A 22,180-nucleotide genomic window follows, 5' to 3' on the forward strand; every position below is an offset into this window, starting at 1 on the left:
GGAATGGAATAGACGAGGTAATGGAATGGACGAGGGAATGCAATGGATCATTACCATTCCATGTCTTGTTTGGTTACCATGTGTGAATGGAATGAGTTATTATTGTGTATTGTTCGGTAGGCAAGAACAACGGAGTAATAAAATCAGCGGTTAGTGGTGGTGGTGGTGGTGGTCGGTGGTAGTGATTGTGGATGGTTATAGGTGACGGTGGTGGGTGTCGGTGGCGGCGAAGGGTGGTGGTGGTGGCGGCGAGTGGCGGTGTGGCGGCGACGACGAGTGGTGATAGTGGCAAGGTGGTCGTTGGTGGTGGGTGGGAGCAGAGGTGGCGGTTGGTGGCGGCGGCGGCGGTTGGTGGTGGCGATGGTGGTGGCGTCGACGATGGTTGTGGGCGGCGGCGGCGAGTGTCGTTAGCGGTTGGTCGCAGCTGTGGGTGATAACGGTGGCGAGTGGGTGGCGGCGGCAGCGGTGGCTGTCGGGGTCAGGTCGTGGCGGGTGGCGGCGATGGCGTCGGTGATGGGTGGTGGTGGTGGTGGGTTGTGGCGAAGGTGGTGGGTTGTGGTGTTGTTGATGAATGGTGCAAGGGGGGATGGAATGGAAAAAAACATGGGGGGTGGAAGGAATGATTTTGAGGGAATGGAATGCATTTTGGAATGGGTGATTCCATTCCATTGACCAACCAAACACGCTTTTCTTTATTCCCTCGTAATCATCCATTCCATTCCACCCCTCATTCCTGCATACCAAACACTACCTCACTCTAACTGTACTTTGAATCTTAAAATGTTATTAATAGTTAACATTCAACAACTTTATTAAATACATTGTCTCTTTTTAATTAAAACCATAAACAAGAGTATGTATATATATTCCACCATTTTTAATTAAAAAATAGATAACACAAAAACTCTCTTGCTATGAAGATTTTGAAGATTTTCCACTAAGTTCCTTTTATCTAATCTTTTAGTAGTCTCTTTTTATACAATAATATTTTAGTATATTCAAACATTAATTCCGTTGTTAATGTTTTTTTATTAGATATAAATTTTTTATTAATTCACGTATTATATCCAACATTAATTCCGCTGTTAATATTTTTTATTAGATATATTTTTTATTGGTTCACGTATTATTAGTTCAATATGCCAATCAATATGAATTTATAAAGAGTAGAACCTGTTTTGTTAAATATGACAATCAATATGAATTCAGAAATAGTAGAACCTATTTTGTTGCAACTTTCCATGTTTATGTATCCATAAATATAATATCTAATTTATTATAACACCTATACATGAGTAATATCTACGATTTTCTTTTGTGGTTTATTTGATGTTATGATTTTTTTTAGGTAAATATTTAGTTTAACAACAGAAAAAGGATGACTAGTTTATCAAGTTTATTCACCGATGAGGTATGATCTTAGGCTATAGGGTGTGGTCATGACCCTTATGATGATTATGACCCTCCACATCAGCGCCATGTCATCCACTTCTAATCAATCATTCAAAACCACTACCCTAAGGGTGTGGTCATGACCCAAACCATTATTTTCTTATTTTAATTTATTCTTGTGAAAAGGAAAGAAAATATTTAAAAAGGAAAGTAGGCTCATGGTTGCCATGGTTTAATCCATGCCAACCATGGTGGATGAGACAAGGGGATGGTGTAGCAATCCATTCATGATCCTATGTGGCATTAATGACCCAACCCATGCTCCCCACACCCTTTAGCCTTATGATATTTAGTTTTATTGTTATATAGAAGTGTGAGTTAGTTGATTTTTAAATCTAATTTTTTAACCCAATCTATTTATTTATTTAAGGTATTTAGATCTCGTGAAGATCCAACGACTTGGGTGCAGAATGTGGCACGCTCTCTTGGTTTTGTTATTGTTACTATACGATCAAGGACAAGCCTTGTTGGCTATATTTCAAACATTGTACTTGGTTGTGAGCGTGGTGGTGTGTCTCGAAGTAAAGATATAGGAAAAGATATTGGAACCAAAAAAATTAATTGTCCATTCGAATTGGTGGGAAAGTATTAAAAGAAGAATGATGTTTAGAAGTTAAAAGTCGTATGTGATGAACATAATCATCCGCCCGCATTGTATATGGAGGGACATGCACAAGCAATGAAATTGTCTTCTAACGAAAATCGTTTGGTGCAATATTTGACACGGTTAAATGTAAAACCGCGTGATATTCTGTCAACGTTGAAGAAGCAAATGAAAAAAAATGTATCTATTCTAAAGACCATATACAATGCTCATTACAAGTTTCGCAAGACCGAGCAAGCAAGTAGAACCCCAATGCAGAATCTTATGAACACTTTGCAAAGCAAAGGGTACGTTTTTTACTATCGTGTACACGACATTACTAATGAGTTGGAAGAATTATTCTTTGTCCATCCAACATCATTAACTATATGGCAGGCATTTCCAAATGTGGTGTTGATGGATGCTACATATAAGACAAACAAATATAATTTGCCCTTTTTTGAAATCGTTGGTGTTACTTCTACCAATAAAACATTTTCTATTGCATTCGCGTTTATAAACAAAGAAAAGGCAAACAACTATATCTGGGCATTAACTCGTCTGCAATTGACTATTAATGATTCTTTTTGCCCTCGTGTTATTGTTACGGATAGAGACCTTGCTTTAATGAAAGCATGTGCGGAAGTGTTTCCACAAAGTAATCATTTACTTTGTAGATGGCATATCCAAAATGATATCATAAAGCATTGCAGACCACGTATTAGGTCGCAACAGACCTGGGTTCATTTTCTTTGGATGTGGAATATATTAGTTACATCTCCAACGAACACTGCATACATGCAAAACTATGTTGACCTTCAAGCTTTATTGTTTGAATATCCAGGTATATGTTGAAATCTACTATTTAACAAGTATTCATTCAATTTAAATTATTAACTTTTTTGTCTACACTTTTTAGGCGTTCTTCATTACTTGCATACTACCTGGCTGGATAACTATGCATAAAGGTTTGTGTTACTATGGACAGACAAGCATATCAACTTTGGAAATTCAACAACTAACAGAGTTGAAAGCCAACACGCTAAACTAAAAAAGCATTTGGATACAGCAAAATGTGATCTAGACAGATTCATACACGCTATTGAAGATATTGTGAATTCACAAGAAACCGCTATTAAAGACAGTATTGAAAGAAGCAGACATATCCGCAAGAAAAAATATAACTACCCAATATTTCAACAATTGCACAATGTTGTTTCGCACCATACCATGAAGATTTTCTTAGCTGAAATCCATCGGTCAAGAGACTATGTGCTAACTGTGGACAATTGTGGTTGCCAGATACGATCATGTTTTGGGTTACCGTGTGCCCATGAACTTGCAATGTATGCCTCCGTAGGTATACATTCTCCACTATATTCAGTTGATATTACATCATTTTCAATAATTTATTATAATTTTATATGTAATTTATTTGGATGTAGGGTTGCTATTCCATTCGAATGCATTGACCCTTTTTGGACAAAGCTTGATTTATTACCGTCCGTATATGTGGAATATGGTGATCTTGGTTATGAGAAGGATATGGAGTTATTTAAATAAACTTTTAACAAGCAATCAAAACTTGTCAAGTCAAGCTTGTTAAGAAAGCTAAGAGGGATTTTCGATCCATCTACAAATTTGATTGTTGAACCCGTGGTTAAGAAAAATAATCCTGGACGGCTAAAAAAGAAACATGTTAATCCTCCGACTCGAGTTCCGCATAGACACAACTTTTCAAATTTTGGCGGGTTAAATTTTGAAGACATAAAACAAGAACCAGCAAGACATAGTTCATTCTTAATGGACTTAAAGGAAGAGCCATTAGGGCAATGTTCATACATGTGGGACATGAATGAGGAGCCGGTGGACAACATCCCATATTCAAGCTTTCAATCATTTTATATGCATCCATTAATGGAAGAAATTCCTAAAATCTTTCATCCTTATGTCATACATATAGAAGATGTTGTGGGTGATGGAAATTGTGGATTTAGAGCAATAGCTGCTTGTCTTGGGTATGGTGAAGACCAGTGGCTCTACGTTAAAGAACAATTGTTACACGAGTTATTAGATGCATACATTGGCAATGAAACGGTTTTAACTAGTGGAATCAATGAAGTAAATCTTTCATTGTTATTCTCACAATCACCTGCACCACGACAACATTGGATGGTTATGCCTGAGACTGGTATCTTGATTGCCAACAAATTTGGTGTGGTCCTCAATTGCTTAAGCAATGAAGGTTGTATAACTTGCTTTTCTATTTGGAAAGGCCCGGAACATTTTCAGCACCATAAGACGATAACAATTGCACACGTGTATGGTAACCATTATGTAATGGTACAGTTAGAAAGAGAGTACCCTATGCCTCGCATTTCAGCGTATTGGATTCGTTACAGAGCCCCATCTGCAGTTGGATGGCAACACATGTATACGCAACGTCTACAACTTTATGAACAACTCAATCCTTGTGATCGCGATAACGCTTTTATACATATTGAGGAAAGTTGTTAGTTTTTATCTTATATTTTTATGTTATCGAAGATATTTATATAAAAGTATCATTTTGTTTGTGTTAATGTATTCTTTTTCAACTTTATTATATAAAAATTTATAGAAAAAATGAGTAAAAATAAATATAACAACATATTCTAATAGAAAATTAACCGTTAACATGAAAAAAATCTGAAATATTAAAAAATAGATTATAGTATTGGTAAATAATTATAATTAGGTAATAAGTATGTTGGTATTACTATATAATAATTACACTAATAATCTCATTGCACCATAGTCTATTTTCTTTTAGCATCCTTATCTATCATAATTAATTATAGTTGCGAATAAAATTTTTTCTCACATTTGAGACATATTGTATTGAAATGATGGGTGAGTATGTACAAAGCAACACCCTTATAGGAAGCCAAATGTTCACAAGTAAGATAAGACATATTGTATTGAAAGATGGGTGAGTATGTACATTTAGGCCATCGTGTAGAACAAACAATTTAAAAAGCGTGAATAACATCTATATGAAAATGGATGTTATTTCATTCATAAGTCACAACTTGTTGAAAAGCAATCAAAATTTTAGCATTTAGATAAAGATAATATCCTATGCTTGAATTATAATACAACCTTAAAAAAGGGTCAAGGGTCCGTATAGGGTACTTTTCTACCTTTCAGTCTATCGGTACTTTTCTACCTTTCAGTCTATTAGATGGTCACGTTTATGAAAAGTCAAGAATTTGTTTTCTTTCTAATGATATATTAATTAATATATTAATATTCATTATTTTTTAACATATTGTTTTCCTTTTGTTTTAGTAGTAATTGTTTGTGTTGTTAAATATTCAATTATCCTATTATTTAGTTTTAATGAATTTAAATAATTTTCACGGGCCTTGATGTGACCTTAACTTTGTGGGCGGTGATGGAGCTTAAACAAAAAATTGGTAGGGTTCAGTTTATCAAAACCAAATCAGTAAGAACTGGATTCTTAAAAATTTAATATTTTATACTAAAAATAAAATTAAAAAAAAAAATACTAAAAATAAAAATAGAAACTTTTTGATAAAACTAACATTAGAACGAAAAATCAATAAAGACCAGACATCCCGACCTCGATAAAGCTCCGCGCATGTTTGTGTGAAAAATATTGTGACCACGTGTAATAATTCATTGCACAAAGAAGTTCATGTAGAACTTACACGTGTGATAATTCATTGCACAAAATCAGAAAGAAGTTCACGTAGAACTTATTATTCAGTTTGGTAGCTTTCACACACACAAAGGTTTATCAATTATTACCATCTATATATTTTTAAATTTACTTTATGTATATGTAACTTGTATACTAAGCTTAATTTATTTTATTCTTTAGGCAATATCAATGTTTAAAATGCCTACGATATCAGTCTCTTGTTCATCAATGAAGACATATATAAGATTTTTTCAGTTTCCCTAACATTTAGTTTATGCGACACGTGGTGATGATGGGAGACAAGGCGAGTAGGCGGCGATCGCTAGTTTGATCCTTAAACTGAGCGGGTTTTACCTCACCTGTCACACCCCGATATTTCCACGTATTACCGGTGGGCCTGGTGGGGAGTATCGTGGCGTAGTTGATATCAACATAGTCAAATATTCACAGTTCAATGCACAGCGGAAGTCTAAAGTATTAATTATACAAACCGAATTGAAAGTAACATAAAATATTACACAACGGATTGTAAGTGGATCCACAGGCGGATCTAAAATAAAAAGAAATATTGTTCAACGGATTTAAGCATCAAAAGCTTGCAAGACTCTTTATTTGATACTAGGAGTAGCCAGCCCATTACGCGTAGTACATGCACTTAACCTTTTTGAAAAATACGTCAGTTTACACTGGTAAATACAATTAACTGACTCTTTTTGAAAAGTGTTTATAAAATTTGATTTAAATGCACAAGGCACAAAATTCCTTTTCAACTTGGGACAATTATTTAAATAATCTTGTATACAGTTTTACATGTTTGTCGTCCATTCGGGGCCCGGTTAGAAGAGCCGGATTAGATTAATTGACACACCACAAGTATATGCCCACAAGAGATGTGAGATACCGTTTATACATACGCAACTGTCAGGTGTATGCCTACACCCCGTGCTTAAGCCGTGGCCATTTCTTAATAAATGAGCCGAGGATATCCAGGACATGGTCATTAACCCCCCAAAGGCATTGCATCAAACAAAACAGATTAAAACGGGTTGTTTCAATAGCTTAACCACTAATTGATTAAACATTCAATACCCGACCAAGCGGTATTATTATAATACCGTATCCCAAGCCCGTATAACGGAAAATAAGTTAAAAGTATTTACCTTAGCTAAAAATAAAATTTTAATACCAGCCGTATATCAATCAGCAAGTACAGATAGCTTTTACCGGGCTCCTAATCTGGAACGAAGGTTTTAATAACCTATTAGATTCCTAACGGGTCTTATTAAAGTTATAACTTAGACCGGTTAGTTTTAAAGAAAGATATACGGTTCAAAACGCAAGATTAAGTGAAGTCCGGATTAAAATGGGATTTAGACCCGACAAGTATGAGGACTTGTATAAAATGGGTAAACTAAATACATTCTGGATTTTAAAGTAAAAATGATAAGGTTTGACCCGTTTCGGTTAATTTATGCAAACTAGTTACATAAACTATACCGAACACGAAAATGCATAACGGGTAACCAAATGAGTCATGTACATGTTCCACAAGTTAATATGCTTTAAATATGTTATGATATCAGTATGATATCTTCCATTATGCCCAAAACGAATTTAAAATCAATTTAAGCCCCGTAGGGGTATTTTGGTCATTTTAAAGCTTATAAAAGAGGTTAAATAGTAATCAGAGGTTCTGGTCTAAAATAATCAGTAAAATATTTATTTTAACAAGTTATCAGTAAGTTATCATACATATGTGAATTTTATCATTTATGGTCAAACTATGCACCGTAAGGGGATTTTGGTCATTTCACATATGCTTTAAGGGTTAAATTTGGAAATCTGAGTTCAAAACTTTTACTTACTGCTAAAGTATAAAAATTTGCTTATAATATCAGTAGGTAATGAGTCTTAGGTGTCAAATATAGTTTTAACCCATACTATGCGTTTAAAAAGCGTAAAAGTCGGTATTTGACGATTTTCGGGCTATTTAAGGAAATATGAGATTTTGATCAGTCACTAAAGCTTAAAATATTTTATTAAACATATGAAATCAGTAGGAAAAGATTTGGTATCAAAATGTTATGTAAAACTCATTTTATCAAGAAAAAGGGCAATTTCGTCAATACCGAATTTTCATTAAAACTCTATAATATAATCAATATAAAATTTAATAAAAAATTTCAAAAATACCTAAATATTATATTATATTATATCAGTGGGTAGAAAGTTTGGTGTCAAAATTTGGGTTTAAACTTGATTTATACTAAAAATGCTATTTAATTAATAAAAATCTTTCATTTTACGATATCGCGTATAACTTCTATTTTAGACCACGAACTGATGTCAAATTTTTAGGACATGTTTATAAATCAGAAATAAAGGTTTTTGTCCTCTCACATTTTCAAAAATCCCGTTTTTATATCAAAATGGCATAACAGTCAACTTTTAAGCATTTAACGGAGCATGCAATTGATTCGGATTTTAGAGGAACCATATTGTATAATCTCAGATGGTTATACTAACATGTAACATGGTCCTAAAGGAATCCTAAGGCATATCTAAACTAAGCTAAATTGGGTCAGAACTGAAAGTCAAACCAAAAGTCTACTTTTGCGACTTTCGGTTGCGAACCGAGCCTAATCTCAGAATTGTCGGGTTGAACATGCCTAAACATGTTCTTATATTATTTACCAAGTTATTCTAGTGTTAAAACATGTTCCATAACCTCTGCATTATCAGTTATGAATTAATTTGTAAAAAACTGATTCTGTTGACTTTTTATTAATAAGTTTGACCCGACAATTGACTGAGATAATGTGATAATTAGAAGGTGCCCTTTTAAGGGTTTATTACCTACATAATTACCAACACATAGCCACTTTCAATTCGAATAATGGTTGGACCGTTTGTGATTAATCACAAAGTCAAAGCTTAATTACGATAACTTTGACTTTCGGTCATTAAGCTAATAAAACTTAAACTTGGGAAGCTAAGAACACTTACTAGAGTCCTTAGCACGAATTTGAAACTTGAGAAAGCTTCCTTAAGCTCCAGGAGGCTTTAGATAGAGAGTTGTGAAGTAAAACTTCAAATGTGCAAATGAACAAGTGAAAAACAAGGCCTTTATATGGGAAATTTGGAGTCTTTAGGATCAATGCAGTTGTACTTATGATGTTTCAGATGTTCCCAAGTGTCCCTAGTGCATGAAAAACCATTTGCACAGTCCCTGGTATCGAAAATTAGCATGCAAAGGCGGTGGAACTGGCTGAACCTACAGCTGTGCAGAGTTTCTGTCACTGGCACTTTTACGCGGGCCGCGTAAGACTCAAATGGAGTCTACGCGGGCCGCGAGGCTCCTCCCTAACCAGATGAAAACTTTCATTAGTTGCAATTTCAGTCCCTGGTCCTTCTTAACTTGTTTTATCTTTCCTTTATTGCATTTTTTACCCCCAAATTTAACTTTTAAGGGTCTTGAGTTTTCAAACAATCATCATTAAGCTTTCGGTTAGTTACGAGGTCACCCGAACAGTCTTGAATTGCAACGTTGACGCATTTGATCCTTATTTCTTGGAATTACCACTTTATTTATTTATGTGTGTCGAAACTCCACGAATTTATTATCCAATATTCATGGAAGTATAAGGAAGTATTACAAAGTCTCAGAAATGTTAAAAGGTCACTCAGAGGTAATTTTAAACATGTTAATACATTTAACCCTTATGCTTTGTAAACTTTTCAATTTAAGCACAAATGACTTTCTATGTTCGATAATTTATTCATTAAAGAATACGAACGTCGTGTGTGGTCAATCAGAGGCACAAGAATGGCATGTTGACACTTTGGATCCTTTTACTTACATATTTACATTGTTTGACAATTTTAGTCCCTCGGAATCAATTCCTTACACGTTTAAAGTCCATGACACGTGTCTTTATTATACTAGACGTGATTTTGCGAGGTGTTACATCACCGCACTATCGTGCCTTCGGGCGAGTACTCACAGGCTTCGGCGCTAGGTGAGGGCCGGTTTTCCTCGGTACGGAAGGCGAGTTGATGCGTGCGAGTATGTATATATTTTAGGTATATATTTTAAGCCCTTTTTACACTTTTTAGCCAAGTTTTAAATTTATAAAACACGATATTTACTAACACTAAACACACATATGGGCAAGTGCACCCATCGTCGACGTAGTATAGTGTTGGTAAGATACCGAGGTCGTCCAAGGACACAAGAGCTTTTAGTACCGGTTTATCCTCAACGTCTAATCAAATCAAAATGTTTGAAAAAGATTTTAAACTAAGAAAATTAAATGAACTAAAATGCTGAAAAATAAAATAAAAATAAAAACAGATAGACAAGATGAATCACTTGGATCCGACTCGTGTGTAGTGTAACCTTTGATTATTTTCGCACTTTTGCACTTGTTTAAGAGATTATCTTAGTTATTGTAGTAGGCCCCTCTTTTGAAGGTGACGTTACCCTCAACCAAGTAGTTTGAGTCAGCAAGGATACAATCCTAAAGGGTCGGATTATTGAAAGATAATTAATTAAGTTATTAATGCATAATGTGGTAGGCCCCTCTTTTGAAGGTGACGTTACCCTCAGCTAAGTAGTCTGAGTCAGCAGGGATACAGTCCTAAGTAGCTGGGTTAAAGTTTTAATAGTAGTTTAACTTATGAGGGGATCAAAGAGTTTGGACCCCCGCCATCCAATACCTTTGGGTATTGAAGGAGGTCCTACTAAATTTGACCCAGGTCCTTTGCAGGATCTATACACTGAACAATGGCAAGACTCTTACCAAACCGTTCCCTTAACCCCCGACCAGGTAGCCAGCATACCTCCATATAGACCGTGGAGATATGAATGGTGAAAATCTTTTATTTTATATAGACAGTAAAATAATGCCAAGACACCACGGACAAACGATAAGAAAGAATCACCTTCAACATAAGAAACTAGTAATTAAAGTCATTAATACAAAACCAATTAAAAAGTGCAAAAGATTAAAAATAAAAAGTATTACACTAAACACTTGTCTTCACCAAGTGATGTAAGAGACTTAGGCAAACATGGCCTTTGATTGTCAAGAACTCTTACGATCAATCTTGGATCCCGAGACGACTCACACACTCTATGATGGACAATAGATGATGGTGGTGGATGATGGTGTTGTGATGGTGGTGGGTGGTGGGTGAAGTGTGAGAGAGGTGGTGTGCCAAGGGATGAGTAGAAATGGCTCCAAGCACTCCTTTTTATAGGCTGAACAGAAGCCTGGGCACGGCCCCGTGCCCGCTGGCTCGGCCCCGTGCCTGTCTGACAATCTCTCTCTTCATTAATTGTAATTCGAGATTACAATAAATGCGCCTGCAGCACTCTGACCACGCCCCCGTGTCCGCTGGGCACGGCCCCGTGGTGGGCAGTAGAAGCTTCTATAGGTTTGTCTTTTCTGCTGCTTCTTGGGCACGACCCCGTGCTCGCTGAGCACGGGTCGTGTTCAGTCTTCTGACTTCTTTGTTTTGCTTGGGAAGATGCTTTCGGGAGGGTTGGCATATCACTTTTGTTCCTTTTCTTGTAATTATGTTAGATTTTGCTGTCTTTTTGCTTCTTTTGTTATTTTGAGCTCATTTAATCCTGAAAATACAAAAGGAAGACAAAAGCACACTTTTTCCAACATTAGTACTAAAAAAGGTTAGTTTCAAGCCATTATTGATGTAATTTATATGTTGCATTTTGTGCACATCACGAGTGCATCCCGATGTGGTGAATTTTGCTAGTAACGCATTTGGATGATTCGTTGGCCGTTCAAAAAAAGGTGAAATATTGTTTAATATTATCTGTATATCTTATAAAATGTCGGTGTAATTTACTGATTTAGTCCTTTCCTTTGCTTTTGCTTTTCAAAACTTGATATTTTAACTTCATCTATTGCTCTCGCCATAATGACGCCAAAAAAACCAGAGCTCCACCTGCCACCATCGATAATCTGAACGTAACCCGGAAACGACAACTCCGAGGGTGTCAACATTGTCTGAACCCGCTGCCTCCACAGCCTCTCTGCTTCCTCCGCATCCGTAAGCGAATGAATACAATCTGTTTGCTCAGATATAATGAATCAGTTAGTTTTCGCCATTGATTCTTCTCCACTGGAATTGTAGTGCCAACCTCGATGTCGAACATGTCACTCTAACCACCACCATGTCCTTAGATATTGCCCAGCGGCTTGCCAAGCTTTCGGCCGCCACCCAATCGTTGCTACCACCACCTGTCATCTACTGCTATTAGAAACCAAAAAACATATAAATTTTCAAAGCTCATAGATGGAAACTTAATTTGATTTGTTTTCTTTGGGCACAAGTTACATCGAAGGTTACCCGGAGATGAAAGGAAGTAAAATTGCTTTCAAGGTGCAGGTCTCTAGAATGAGATAAAAAAAAGTAAATTAAATTTCAGTTTTGTAAATCCTTAAAGTCTGACGATTGCCACTTTTGAAATTAGCATTATATTCTACTTTAATGGGGTTTTAGTTTAAACGCCTAAGAAACAATATATAATGAAATTTAGAGTTTATTACACGCCCATTTTGTATTATATTATTTGGTTTTCCTACTTTACTAAAAATTAAGGTAAATAATTTGTTAAGTAGTAGATTTATGCGTTGGTAAAACAAAAATTCACAAATGTAAATTAGATTTGAAGGTTTCATTATTAGTATCTGCGACGACTGCTTTTTTTTACTAAAACATATGAAATTGACTATCATGTGTCTACAACTCTTTTTATGTATATCATGACTTTATACCTTTATACCTTTGTAAATATCAAGAAGACTTTTTGGGTGAAGGGTTAGGCTTGGGCTAAATGTGGGTGGTTGGGTTAGTGGTTAGTAGAAAAGGGCGAAACGCGTAAAAAGCGTCGGTTTTCGTAAAACATTTTGTTTTTGTGACTTTTTATTTTCGATGAAGTATTTATTCAAACAAGCTTTTGTTTGAGGAGCTTGATTTGTTTATTTCCATCTTCATCATCATTATTTTTTTTAGGAAGTCACACGAAAACCGAGCTTTGTTACTAAAATAAAGGGTTAAAAATGAAAAAAGGGGTTTTGGTGGGTAGAAGGGTTTTGGGTTAAGAAATGAAAAGGTTTAGGCTCAAAACGGTTAACTAGGGGGAATTTTTGGGTAGGTGAAAAAAAATGAAAATAATGGTGTTGAAAAAAATAAATTAGTCCTAATGCCTCTATCATTTACTTACTTGGGTTTAAGTTGGTAAGGACCGGGAATGAATTGTCGTGGCAAGTTTTAGAGTCGTAAGAACCAAGCGGCTATTCACACAAGAAACGAAAAATGAGCATTTAGTGTAAAGATGTATATTTGTATGCTCAATAAAGGCTCAAAACTCACTTTTGTGGGAATGGGTTTTTATGTGATCAAGCATATATAATCAAATTTTAACTAAGCTTGTCATGCCGTTTCATAATTTTCTTATGTTGGTTCTTTTTATCACGACGCTATTGGTTGTAAACTTATAAAAATATAACCTTGTTAGACTTTGAATTCCCAACTTAAACTTAGACAAGTAAAAAAAAAATTGAAAATTTTTGAAAAAAATTGGGGTGATTAGCGGTTCCAATAGAGTTTTGTGTAAGGCTTATTATTAGGACTGGCAAAATTCAAGATTTTAGCATCCCCCCACACTTAATTTACACATTGTCCTCAATGTGTCCCAAAAATAAGTTTTTAGGTTGATTGAATGTGTAAAATGGTGTTAAAAGCAAAATTTTATGTTACTGGCAGTCTGGACACGGCCCCGTGGTGACCGGGCACGACCCTGTGTTCAGGTGCCAGTAACAAAAATTAAAGAAAAGAAACAGAAGCCTGAACACGGCCCGTGTCCAGTTACCTGAACTGGGCTATTTTCTGCAGGATGTTCAGCACGGGGCCGTGTTGGCTGGACACGGCCCGTGCTGAGCTTACTGTAATGAAGAAATTGTTGTCGGATGGCCCTGTTTTCGTGCATGGGGCTATGTTTCTCGTTTCCCTTGTTATCCTTGACCATCCCGAGTGTGTTTTATTCATTATAACACCATCCAAACCTTAAAACCATCATTTCATTAAATTTCATAGAGAGAACTACACAACGTTCCTAGAAAAGTAAAAAGAAACAAAAGCTAAAAATCGTAACTAGATAGGTCAGGTGGTACATAAAGTTATCATAAAGAGTTCTACTTCTTTGTTGAGAAAATTTCGGGAATAGTTTCCCGATATAGTAGGACTCTTGGCCGATGGTTTTCCTCCTAGATGTTGTCAAAGCCATTCTTCTATCTCCCTTGGGAGGAAGAAGGCGGCTTCATTTTCCTCAACATCTCGCGGAGGAGAGGGGACACCCACCGGGACTCCTTGCACTATCTCTTGCAGAGGCTCCAGGTGTATGGCGTACCATTCGGCGGGTATGATGACTTTGGGGACCACGTTCCATGCTCTTTGGGTTATTATAGGCACTAAAGGAGGAGAGGCGAGAAGGTTTAACCTCTGGTGCAAGAGGTTTACTTCTCGGAGACACCCTTCCAGTCCCACCGTTAGATGGTTGATACGATCGACCAATGCTTCTTCCACCCCCGTCATTTCATCAATAGCCTCTCTTAGGGCGTAAACATAGTTTACAAGAGAGTCTTATGCCGTTGACGATCTCCTCCCCTGTCGGTTATTTCTTAATGAAGACGTTCCGTTTGTCCTGCTCGCCATTTCTGGGGAAATAGACCGAAAAGAGCTCAATTTTTTACGAAACAGTACCTCGGACACGGCCCCGTGCTCGCTGAGCACGACCCCGTGTCCAGCTGTCTGCAGGTTTTTAGATTAAGGAATCTTGGAGTTTTAAATTATTTTCATGGTTTTTAGTCAAATTTTAAGTACAGATAATTTAAAACCAAGGTTGCACAACTTATTTTAAGTAAGATTCCTTGGATAATAATCTTACAAACTTCACACTAAAGGTTGGAATCATGGAGTTTCCAATCTTTAATGGAGGTAGTGGTTGAAAATTGAAAGAGAAGGCAATGAACAAAAGTGGAAAAGACAAAATGGTTCTTTGGGAACCTTCTTTTAGCACTTACCTAGGATAGTATGAATGAAGATCCCAGGAATCTCTGTCTTTTGAAGTGGTCAAAACGAGCAGGAATCTGGCTGCATTTATAGAAAACGACAGCGCGTTGGACACGGCCCCGTGTCGGTTGGACACGGCCCCGTGTGCATTTAAAATCCTGACACATTGTGTCCGTATTCTGACAAAATCAGAAGGGAATCTTTTAGGTGGACACGGGGGCGTGCTGACCTGGACACGGCCCCGTGTCTGGAAGCTGTCTTATGGAGTTTTTCTACTTTCTAGGGAACTTATGTATATCGGGTGGTTCCTTACTGGTTGGAACAACCCCAAAGTGCCTAAGATACCTTAACTGCTCTAGACTAAGACGAGAACGCAAGAGGTTGTCGGTGAGGGTAATTCCTATGTTTATTGTAGGTGGATAAGTCCAACCCTTTTCCGGGCTCTCGTTAAAGAAGGTATATGCCGAATCGCTCAGGTCTATGTATGCACCGAACGAAGTCGATGGAGAGTCCTTCACGGCACAATCGGCACAGGGACGCCTATCGTCCAAGTCTTTGCTAGAGTTAAAGGTAAGATCGGAAACAACGAGATTGTTTTCATGCGACTCCAACAATTCTTCTTGGTCATCGTCTTGGGATGAATCAATGAAATCCTTCCTAAGCTCTTTTAACCAATCAAGAATTAGATTTTCTAATTGAATTAACTCGTCAAGGAGCATTTCTCCTAGAATATCCGGTTGGGCGCATTCGAGGGAGAGATAGTGATTATTTTTACTTTCGCCCCTCTTAAGGTTATAAGGAGACAATGGGTCTATATAGTGGGGCTTATAATTTAGAAAATAACATTCTAATTCTTTATGGTTGCCACTACATAATCGACACCACATACCATAAGAGTGCCGAAAGTAAAAAGAATTACCATCACTCATGTTTGTGTCAGAAATTACCAACCGCCGGGATCTAACGGTTCTGTTTTCAGTAACTGAATCTTTGGCACGGGGGCGTGTTGAGTGAGCACGGCCCCGTGTTCAGCTTACTGTCTGACTTAAAACAAGATTGCCAGTTCCAATGATTTGAGCACGAGGCGTGTTCAGCGGGCACGACCCGTGCTGAGTTCTGCAGAAGCTGAAAAACTAAGAAAAACTAAAAAAAAATAAATAGAAATAAAAAAATGATTAGGCCGTTGATTCCTAACTTTCTTAAAATCCTTGTGTCCTCGGCAGCGGCTCCAAAAAAACTTGATGCGTGCGAGTGTGTATATATTTTAGGTATATATTTTAAGCCCTTTTTACACTTTTTAGCCAAGTTTTAAATTTATAAAATATGATATTTACTAACACTAAACACACATATGGGCAAGTGCACGCATCGTCGACGTAGTATAGTGTTGGTAAGATACCGAGGTCGTCCAAGGACACAAGAGCTTTTAGTACCGGTTTATCCTCAACGTCTAATCAAATCAAAATGTTTGAAAAAGATTTTAAACTAAGAAAATTAAATGAACTAAAATGCTGAAAAATAAAATAAAAATAAAAACAGATAGACAAGATGAATCACTTGGATCCGACTCGTGTGTAGTGTAACCTTTGATTATTTTCGCACTTTTGCACTTGTTTAAGAGATTATCTTAGTTATTGTAGTAGGCCCTCTTTTGAAGGTGACGTTACCCTCAACCAAGTAGTTTGAGTCAGCAAGGATACAATCCTAAAGGGTCGGATTATTGAAAGATAATTAATTAAGTTATTAATGCATAATGTGGTAGGCCCCTCTTTTGAAGGTGACGTTACCCTCAGCTAAGTAGTCTGAGTCAGCAGGGATACAGTCCTAAGTAGCTGGGTTAAAGTTTTAATAGTAGTTTAACTTATGAGGGGATCAAAGAGTTTGGACCCCCGCCATCCAATACCTTTGGGTATTGAAGGAGGTCCTACTAAATTTGATCCAGGTCCTTTGCAGGATCTATACACTGAACAATGGCAAGACTCTTACCAAACCGTTCCCTTAACCCCCGACTAGGTAGCCAGCAAACCTCCATATAGACCGTGGAGATATGAATGGTGAAAATCTTTTATTTTATATAGACAGTAAAATAATGCCAAGACACCACGGACACACGATAAGGAAAAATCACCTTCAACATAAGAAACTAGTAATTAAAGTCATTAATACAAAACCAATTAAAAAGTGCAAAAGATTAAAAATAAAAAGTATTACACTAAACACTTGTCTTCACCAAGTGATGTAAGAGACTTAGGCAAACATGGCCTTTGATTGTCAAGAACTCTTACGATCAATCTTGGATCCCGAGACGACTCACACACTCTATGATGGACAATAGATGATGGTGGTGGATGATGGTGGTGGGTGGTGGGTGAAGTGTGAGAGAGGTGGTGTGCCAAGGGATGAGTAGAAATGGCTCCAAGCACTCCTATTTACAGGCTGAACAGAAGCCTGGGCACGGCTTCGTGCCGGCTGGCACGGCCCCGTGCCTGTCTGACAATCTCTCTCTTCATTAATTGTAATTCGCAATTACAATAAATGCGCCTGCAGCACTCTGACCACGCCCCCGTGTCCGCTGGGCATGGCCCCGTGGTGGGCAGTAGAAGCTTCTATAGGTTTGTCTTTTCTACTGCTTCTTGGGCACGGCCTCGTGCTCGCTGAGCACGGGGCGTGTTCAGTCTTATGACTTCTTTGTTTTGCTTGGGAAGATGCTTTCGGGAGGGTCGGCATATCACTTTTGTTCCTTTTCTTGTAATTATGTTAGATTTTGCTGTCTTTTTGCTTCTTTTGTTATTTTGAGCTCATTTAATCCTGAAAATACAAAAGGAAGACAAAAGCACACTTTTTCCAACATTAGTACTAAAAAAAGTTAGTTTTAAGCCATTATTGATGTAATTTATATGTTGCATTTTGTGCACATCACGAGTACATCCCGATGTGGTGAATTTTGCTAGTAACGCATTTGGATGATTCGTTGGCCGTTCAAAAAAAGGTGAAATATTGTTTAATATTATCTATATATCTTATAAAATGTCGGTGTAATTTACTGATTTAGTCCTTTCCTTTTCTTTTGCTTTTCAAAACTTGATATTTTAACTTCATCTATTGCTCTCGCCAATAATGACGCCAAAAAAACCAGAGCTCCACCTGCCACCATCAATAATCTGAACGTAACCTGGAAACGACAACTCCAAGGGTGTCAACATTGCCTGAACCCGCTGCCTCCACAGCCTCTCTGCTTCCTCCGCATCCGTAAGCGAATGAATACAATCTGTTTGCTCAGATATAACGAATCAGTTAGTTTTCGCCATTGATTCTTCTCCACTGGAATTGTGCTTTCATATAGTACGTTTTGACGTGGTTAAGTCTTGATGCAAATGCAACGGTGGTGTAGTGGTTAGGTGGAACCCCACTGAACGAACAACCCGGTTTCAATTTCGTTTATTTTATACGGTATAAATTTGATTTACTTTAGATTTTGATCCAACGCAATGCTTATATAGGTTATATTGAGTTATATCAGATACGTTAAAACAAACGTTTTCATATTGTTAAGGCATTACATAACGCTTAAAATGATCCATTCGATATTTGCAATATACCCGCGCCGCAACGCGCGCGGACCTTGTAACTAGTTTTATATAAATATCTACTTTTTATTATATCTTTTGTCTGACTTTACTTGTTTTTGGCTATATATTTCTTATATATTTAAATAAACTTTACCATTCAGCTGTTTTAATAAAAATGTATATATACGCTGCAACATCATCTACTCGTCATTTAAGGGTTGTGGAGTTAAACCTTGGGTCACTTCATTCATAAATTCGATCGTTAACTCGACCGAGTCCATGATAACCCCGTGTTCTTCAGAATCCGACGACCAAGATGAAAAATCCACAGTGAAAATTATTTATTTGAAATGTTTTTTAACTTTCATTAAAAACGCCAAACCGGTCCTTAAAACAAGGACCAAGGCACAAACCAACTACAACATATACAATGGGGACCGACACCAATCTTTCCAACCTATATTGTTACATTTAGATCTATTCTTTAGCCACATATACGAAAGGGGCTTCACACTCGAAACTATATCCCCAATAGCCACTTTTTCCCATTAAACACCTAATCATTTCTAGCTTTCCAAAGAGACCACATCGTCACGATCATCACACCATGCACAATTTTCCGTTTCATCTTGCCGCCCAAAACTTTTTTGTACACTTGTAACAAATCTTTAATTTCAAACGCATATATTAGCTCCAAACCACACCATTTCCCAATCCGCTCCCAAACATTGATCGCTATGATGCAATCGGCAAGGACATGCATAGATGTCTCATCATGATAACCGCACCAAACACAAAGCGTATTAGGAATATAAACACCTCTTTTCACCAATTTCACCTTAGTCGGCAACCGATTCATCTCCGCACGCCAAGCCATAATCAAACACTTTAAAGGCACCCACGAAATCCACTTCAAAACAAACACATTACCGTAAGTATCACCATTTATTTGAAATGTTTGAATTGTATGTGTGAGAGATATGAGTTTAAATAGATTTTCAAATTGGAAAAAAAAAAATTAACTTATTGTTACCATCGATAGAATGCAAAAAATTTCAAAAAATAAAAGCAACAGCTAATGCAACAACTTAATGTTCAAGTTTTAAAAAGTTTCAACGGCAAAATGGAATAGCTAATTCAAAAAATTACAAATAACTTCAAATAAAAAAAAATACAAATAACTAAAAAACACAAATAACTTGAAATAAAAAATATCAAATAACTATTGTTGTTTCGTTTCCTACAATACTCCGCGCGGATTTCGTTCTTAGTCATCTCGGCAAACTTGTGATCTTCTTCGTTAAGGTGTTCGACATTCATAGCCAAAGTTTTCATATCCGAATATCTTTGCAGGTTTTTCTTAACGGTGACGATTTCGGTCAAATTTGTAGTTAACCGTTCGAATTAACTAGCATTATTTTCATATATAGAAGTATAAGTTATTTTTTTTTTTGAATCAGCTAGTGTAAAAAAACGAATAAACGTGTTAGAATAAATAAATAAAAATTACCAACATGTTGATTTTCCGAGACGTCAACCCAAGCTCGCGCTAAAACGCATTCTTCCTCGACCGTCCAACGCTTAGTCCTTCGTTGTTGGGATCCCGATGACTCATCAACTTGTTTTTTCTCGTGTGAGCTATTTTTGGTTGGGGTTCGGGTAGGGTCAATGGAAACAACGATTGTTGTAAAGGGGCTTGTGTTTCGGGTATCCGTTCTGTTTGTGAATCAGGTAAATCCTAACCGTCGGTAGGGGTGCTAAACGGGTCGTGTTCGCGGGATGACGGGTTAAACCCGACCCGAACTCAAAAATTTTACACGAACCCGATCTCGAACCGAACCCGAAAATCGTATCATACATATGAACCTGAACACGACACGAAGTTTCATGGGTTGACCCGACCACGACCCGTTTAACCCGAATTTTTTAATTTTTTTTTCCAGAAATTTATATATTAAAATTACAATTTACTTAAAAACACAAATGTATATAATAATATCATATTTAAATTATAAAATCTATGTTAATTTCTCTTTTTAAGTTATAATCATGGTATAAAATACACATCCCATTTAATTTATAACATAAAATATATTGTAAAAATATAATATAGTATAAATGTGTTAAACAGGTCAACCCACCAACCCGACCAGGTTGACCCGAACCCAACCCGTTAACCTAAACGGGTTTGCGGGTTCAACCTGAAACTGACCCGAATCCGTTTAGACTAAACCTAAACCCGTGAATTCGTGTTAGGTTCGTGTCGGGTTTTCGGGTCGTGTCAGAAATTTACACCCCTAACCGCCGACCCCGTATTGTTTGTACGAGTCGAACTCAAACGAGGGTCCGACCCATCGTTTTTATCCATAATTTTTATAAAGTTTGAAGTTGAAAAATATAAGAAGTTTGAGAGGAGAAGAATATTTTAAAGTGGTGGGGTTTGAATTACAGAATATTTTAGAAGAGAATGCCATGTGACATTAAATGAAGTCTTTTATTAACATTTAGATATAATTGGAGAAGTTGTTCGCTACAGTAAAAACTATATTGACATGTAGGCGACTTACAAACATAATCATATTCAATCATGTGGAATGTGACGTTGTCTCATTAATTCATACATATATTTACATGAAAAATCTAAATTAATATTATTGCAATTTCATGATTTCTATATTTATTTAATTAATTTTATTTTTCAAGGTAGCATCCTTATTTTATAATTAAAATTAAATTAAATTAAAATGAATAACAAACAGAATTAATTTTTATGAAGTCATATGAGTTTAGTATTTGTGTCGTGTGTATATTTACTAAAAGTTTATAGTTCGTTGAAAAGTTCGATTTGAAACAGTCTATGAGATCCGACTTCAATTGGAATTAAGGGGTTTAAAAATTTTCCGTTCAAAAAAAAGATCTAACTATGATTAATAAATACAAAATTGCGGTAAGATGTAGGTTTAACTGCATTAACATACCATGGGATCCGACTACAATTGATTTCTCAAACAACTTTGGAAGCATCCAAAGAGTTGGACATGTAATCGTTCATTATTTTCTATTCAAAACAATTGCAATTTTTTTAAAAACATCGTACACTCAAATCACATTAAAAAAACCCGACCCCGTAACGCGGGGAATTAGTTCTAGCTATTTTAAAATTTCTACCACCAACATCACTTATAAAAACGCCGGTGAAAGAGGTAAATTTAGATAACTACGGCTTGATATTCATAGGTCTAAGAAGAAGTTGTCTTGGATCAATTATTTCAAATAGAGTAAACTGCCATTTTGGTCCCTGTGGTTTGGGCACTTTTGCCGTTTTAGTCCAAATCTCAAACTTTTTACATCTGGGTCCCTGTGGTTTGCATTTTGTTGCCATTTTAGTCCAAAATCCAAAAACCCTCTTTTTTTACTGTTGAAAACTGTCTATTTTGTCCTTTAGTACAAGGGTATTTTAGTCATTTTTTAAAGATTATATTATATAATAATAATAAAATTATATTATATAATAATAATAAAATTATATTATATATAATAATAAAGGTACTGTCACTAGTTTCCAAACTTCAATCCATATTCAAGAATCAAATCAAATTCCCAGAACTTCAATCAAAATTCAAGAATCAAAATCAAATTCCAAATTACATCTTTAAACCAAATTGTATGAAATCCACCTGCACCTGCAAGAAAAGTCATGTTTATTCTTTATTCTTTATCATTATTAGTTCATCTCCCAAACACCACAACCTTTCTAGATCCAGATCTAGA

At 36.4% G+C, this 22,180-nt stretch overlaps 3 protein-coding genes across 3 annotated transcripts; 2 read left to right on the top strand and 1 right to left on the bottom strand.

Moving 5' to 3' along the window:
* The first annotated feature begins 2,110 nt into the window (after positions 1-2,110).
* On the top strand, positions 2,111-3,598 carry LOC110928404 (protein FAR-RED ELONGATED HYPOCOTYL 3-like). The gene is made up of 3 exons (XM_022171418.1): positions 2,111-2,879; positions 3,024-3,381; positions 3,481-3,598. The coding sequence occupies exons 1-3, from the start codon at positions 2,111-2,113 to the stop codon at positions 3,596-3,598; spliced, it is 1,245 nt and encodes a 414-aa protein (XP_022027110.1).
* A 240-nt stretch (positions 3,599-3,838) lies between these two features.
* LOC110928405 lies at positions 3,839-4,552 on the top strand. The gene has a single exon (XM_022171419.1). It carries the CDS (start codon positions 3,839-3,841, stop codon positions 4,550-4,552), a length of 714 nt encoding a protein of 237 aa, XP_022027111.1.
* Positions 4,553-18,965: 14,413 nt separating this feature from the next.
* LOC110928406 lies at positions 18,966-19,286 on the bottom strand. The gene has a single exon (XM_022171421.1). The coding sequence runs from the start codon at positions 19,284-19,286 to the stop codon at positions 18,966-18,968; it is 321 nt and encodes a 106-aa protein (XP_022027113.1).
* Between the last annotated feature and the right edge of the window lie 2,894 nt (positions 19,287-22,180).

Source organism: Helianthus annuus, chromosome 3 (assembly GCF_002127325.2).
Source record: "Helianthus annuus cultivar XRQ/B chromosome 3, HanXRQr2.0-SUNRISE, whole genome shotgun sequence".
Classification (NCBI taxonomy): Eukaryota; Viridiplantae; Streptophyta; class Magnoliopsida; order Asterales; family Asteraceae; genus Helianthus; species Helianthus annuus.